Here is a 3941-nt window from a genome sequence, read left to right on the forward strand (position 1 = left end):
TGGTGAACGTGAGCCCCCTGCCCCCTGCCTTCAATATGACCTCGCCAATAATCCAGCACCCGGGGGTACCCTACCCTCCTATCCACTACACTCAGATCCCTCCAGCGTCCCTGCAGCTCATCGGCTCACATTACACGGTGCCCTATGCTGGCTCTCCTGGCTTCCTGCCTAGTCCTCTCCTGTCTCCTTCCACCAACCTCACCGCCTCTCATGTCCCCCACTTTGTGCCATATGCCTCTCTCTTCACGGAAGAAGCTGCGCCTTCCCCCCAGACTACCTCTCCTACCCACACCTTCAAAAATTCCGCTTCTGCGATCTCTCCTGCTGGCCAGATGCAGCACCACGCTGGGACCCAGCCGTTAGATACCGCACCCGGTAGAATTCCTGTGTATTACCAGATGTCCCGCCTCCCACCAGGGTATTCAGCATACGAGACACCTACAGCGGGCGGAAGCCCAGAGTCTCCTCAGCAAGATGGTCAGCTGAGTTCAGAGGTGGCTGCTGCCAATGGTGGACAGAGGCATCTGGAGCATAATGTGGTGAGGACCAGTGAGGCTGCGGACTCTGCCAGCAGTAAGGCTGAAGACTGTCTGCCAGGGGCTGCGGTGGGATGTGTGGTCGATGGACAGTTCCCTTCAGGTTACCAGGCGCTGAGAGCGGAGGTCTCTGTGCCGGCTCACAGAAGCAGCCCAGACACTGATCTGGAGGTTCAGAGGGTGGTGGGGGTGTTGGCATCTCAGGATTATCACATTCTGGCAGCCCAGAGGAAAGATGACCCGAGCCCTTTAAACCTTTGCCATAATGTCCCTGATCAGCAGGGGGAGTCAAAGAATGCGCTGAGGAACACGGTGGAAAGGGCTGCTGCCGAGAAAAGCCAGTCCAGGAGTCCATATGTAGTGTCCCCTGACGAGCCGGTTAGACAAAGACAGTTAACCAAAGGAATGGTGATAGCCAACGGCAAGCCAGTCCTGGTTCCCGCTGGAGCCGAGTCCATCGGGTCTTCCACTTCAGAAACCCTGGTGCAGCGGAGCCCAGATGCACAAGCTCGAGGAAGCGTGCTGGAAAAGGACCTGTCCCAGCTGCAGCCACCCAGCTCCTCACACTTGCCCTCTCACTTCATGAAAGGAGCCATCATCCAGCTCGCTACGGGAGAGCTGAAGCGGGTAGAAGACCTGCAGACTCAAGACTTTGTTCGCAGCGCAGAGGTGAGCGGGGGCCTGAAGATCGACTCCAGCACCGTGGTGGATATTCAGGAAAGCCAGTGGCCTGGGCTTGTCACACTGCATTTTGTGGTTGGGGAGCAACAAAGCAAAGTGAGCATAGATGTGCCCCCAGAGCACCCCTTCTTTGTGTATGGCCAGGGCTGGTCCTCCTGTAGCCCCGGGCGGACTGCTCAGCTCTTTGCTTTGCCCTGTCACAGGCTGCAGGTGGGCGACGTCTGCATATCGATCAGTTTACAGAGCATGAACGGCAGCTCTGCTCCTCAGGCTAACTCCCCGTTCACCGACCCGTTGATACCTGCTAGGGAGAGATCTGAAAGGACAGCTCAGGGGTCCAGAGAACCATCTGACAGAGCTGCTGAAAGGAAGAGCCACGCAGATAGGGACAGTGCAGCCCAGAGCTCTTCTGCAGAACCCTCTCAGCCTGAGGCTGGCAGTCAGCAGAGCTGGACAGCCCCAGGCTTCCAAAGATACAGCATGCAGGCAGAGGAGCCTCGGCCCTCTCTGCTCCGTCCCTCTTTCATTCCCCAGGAGGTCAAGCTGTCTATTGAAGGGCGTTCTAATGCAGGGAAATGATCCCTCTGAGGCTGTGAGCTAGGGCATCCCCTGTAGGTGAGCCTCGCCGTCCGGTGGAGAAATTGCACAGACTTCCTGACAGGTTCACCAGCAAGGCTGCTTTCTGCCTGGCAAGACTGGCTTTATTCCAGTTTGGTGGCTGATCAGCTCCTCTTGGGTAATCAAGAGGGCTCCAGTGCCTCAGGGAGCAGCACCAGGCTCGCTGGGGTAGAGAGCAGGGACGTGCCCGTGAGCGTTTGATGAGAGCATTCCAGAGGCGGGAGGCTGGGGCTTGCTCACACCTCCCCGAGTCACCCATTCCCTGCAGGGCAGGGGCTGAGCATTCAGGATAGGTGGGGAGATGAGGAGGGCAGGCGTGGCTTAAGGCAGCAGATAAAATTGCTGAAGATTTTATTACTCCTTTCTCATGATGGGGAGAGATGGGTCCCCACTGGAGTTTAGGGGGCTCTACTCCCAGTATCCCTTTTCTTCACACATGCACTTTAAAAGGACCGTTCACCGATGGAGCTCTTGAGGGCAGGATGGAGATGCTTCTCTGGTGGTTCTGTTTAATGTCTCTTCCACTGAATCCAACTGCTCTTTCTTCTTGCAAAGAATGTACAGATTTTTAACGAATTACAGAAATTCAAGAGGAAGGACCAAAAAGATGGGTTTGGGTATAGGTGAAAAGGGGACTTGAGCACTTGGGATAGGACACAAGTTGGGATGGGAGATGTCAAGTTTCCTGCTATAAAATACATTTAGTTATTTGCCACCAAATCAAATCTTCCTATGTTAATGACTATTAAACAAAGAAACAAACAGCTTCTGGGCTTATAGCTTTTGCAGAGGCTTAGCTTGCTGATGAATGGGATTGGGGGTTTTTGGTTGTTGGATTTTGGGTTTTGGTGTCATTATGTTTAAAGCTGGAGTAAAATATATTCAGCGTTCTCTAGGGAAGGATGAAAACACATCCTTTTTCCATGAGGAGACCAAGACTATTTTGTAATTAAATTAGAAGTAAACTTTCCAGATGGCTAATTCTTCCCTGCAGGCAGTTCCCTGAATAAGTTCTAGACAAAATACGAGCGTTTGTGCATGTGCAGGTGTGGTACAAAGTTTCTGCTAAGTACAGTTCTAGAATTAGTGTAAGAACTCTAAAAATTCAATCACAGCATCCCAGGGCATTTGGGGCTGGTTTGATGTTAGTTTTTCTGATGCTTCACTTTGGAATTCCTCTGTAGAACAACATGGTAAAATCAAGAGCAGTCTTTTCCACAGTAAGGTTTAATTCAAATGTATATTAATACTTCATGATGGTTATAACACTTCATTCAAGTGAAGGCTCCTGTAGTTACACTAATTTGCCCTCTTTGATCGTGTCTTATGACACCAGCTCTAACTGCTTAGCAAGAGCAAAAAATAGTCACTATTATGTTAAGGATAAGAGTCTCCACTGACTTAATTTGGCTAAGTAATCCTTGTACTGAGATGCCCATCTCTGCTAGGACCAGGCTTTCAGGAGGGATTCTTTTCAGTGTGCAGGTCTCCGCTAGAGTCCTGATGCCGTTCCTGATGTTCAGCGTACCGTTCTCCATCCTCCTCTCATATTCCTGAAGTGTTCTGTCAGGCGTGCCCGACTGCCAGGGCACCACTTCTCCCCCTGAGCTGCTTGTGTGTCGGCACCTCTCGCCGGGGTCGCCATGCCCCGGTTGGCTTGCTGTGGTGATGTCTCAGGGCTGTTCTGCACGCTCTCCAGTAATGTGTTCTCTGCTTGGTTGGCTTCCGTTGACTGTGTGAGGGAGGGGTGCTCTGCCTCGTTATTAGGCAAATTAGAGAGTCTCCAGAACGTCCCTTCCATCCAGGCTGCCAGTCCTAGCCTTTTCTGTTGCCTTTGAAATGCCTGCACCGGGACAGTTTCTCTTCGGGCCTTAAGTGAGAGAAGCACTACTCATGGCTTCAGGGTTTGCGCCTCACAGGGGTTTCTCCAGAATGAGGATGCTGCCTGTATCATGTGTAGCTTCCCCCAAGTGACACACTGCTTCTGATCTCATCAGCTGCGTTGGAAATGAAGTCGTGTGAAGGTGCTGCCCCCTCGGAGGCAGGGGCTGCGGGGGCAGACGCCGTTCTCGCGCGGCCTGTCGGCAGGACAGCGCCTGGGGGGGG

General features: G+C 52.7%; 1 protein-coding gene across 1 annotated transcript; it reads left to right on the forward strand.

Annotated features, from left to right (window-relative positions):
• Positions 1–5: 5 nt before the first annotated feature.
• Positions 6–1796, forward strand: ATXN1L (ataxin 1-like; the record flags this gene model as incomplete). The annotated part of the gene is made up of 1 exon (XM_008948770.1): positions 6–1796. A coding segment is annotated over one exon (1791 nt), but the record flags the coding sequence as incomplete, so codon positions are not given.
• Between the last annotated feature and the right edge of the window lie 2145 nt (positions 1797–3941).

Source organism: Merops nubicus, unplaced genomic scaffold (genome assembly GCF_000691845.1).
Source record: "Merops nubicus isolate BGI_N331 unplaced genomic scaffold, ASM69184v1 scaffold35851, whole genome shotgun sequence".
NCBI classification, from domain to species: domain Eukaryota; kingdom Metazoa; phylum Chordata; class Aves; order Coraciiformes; family Meropidae; genus Merops; species Merops nubicus.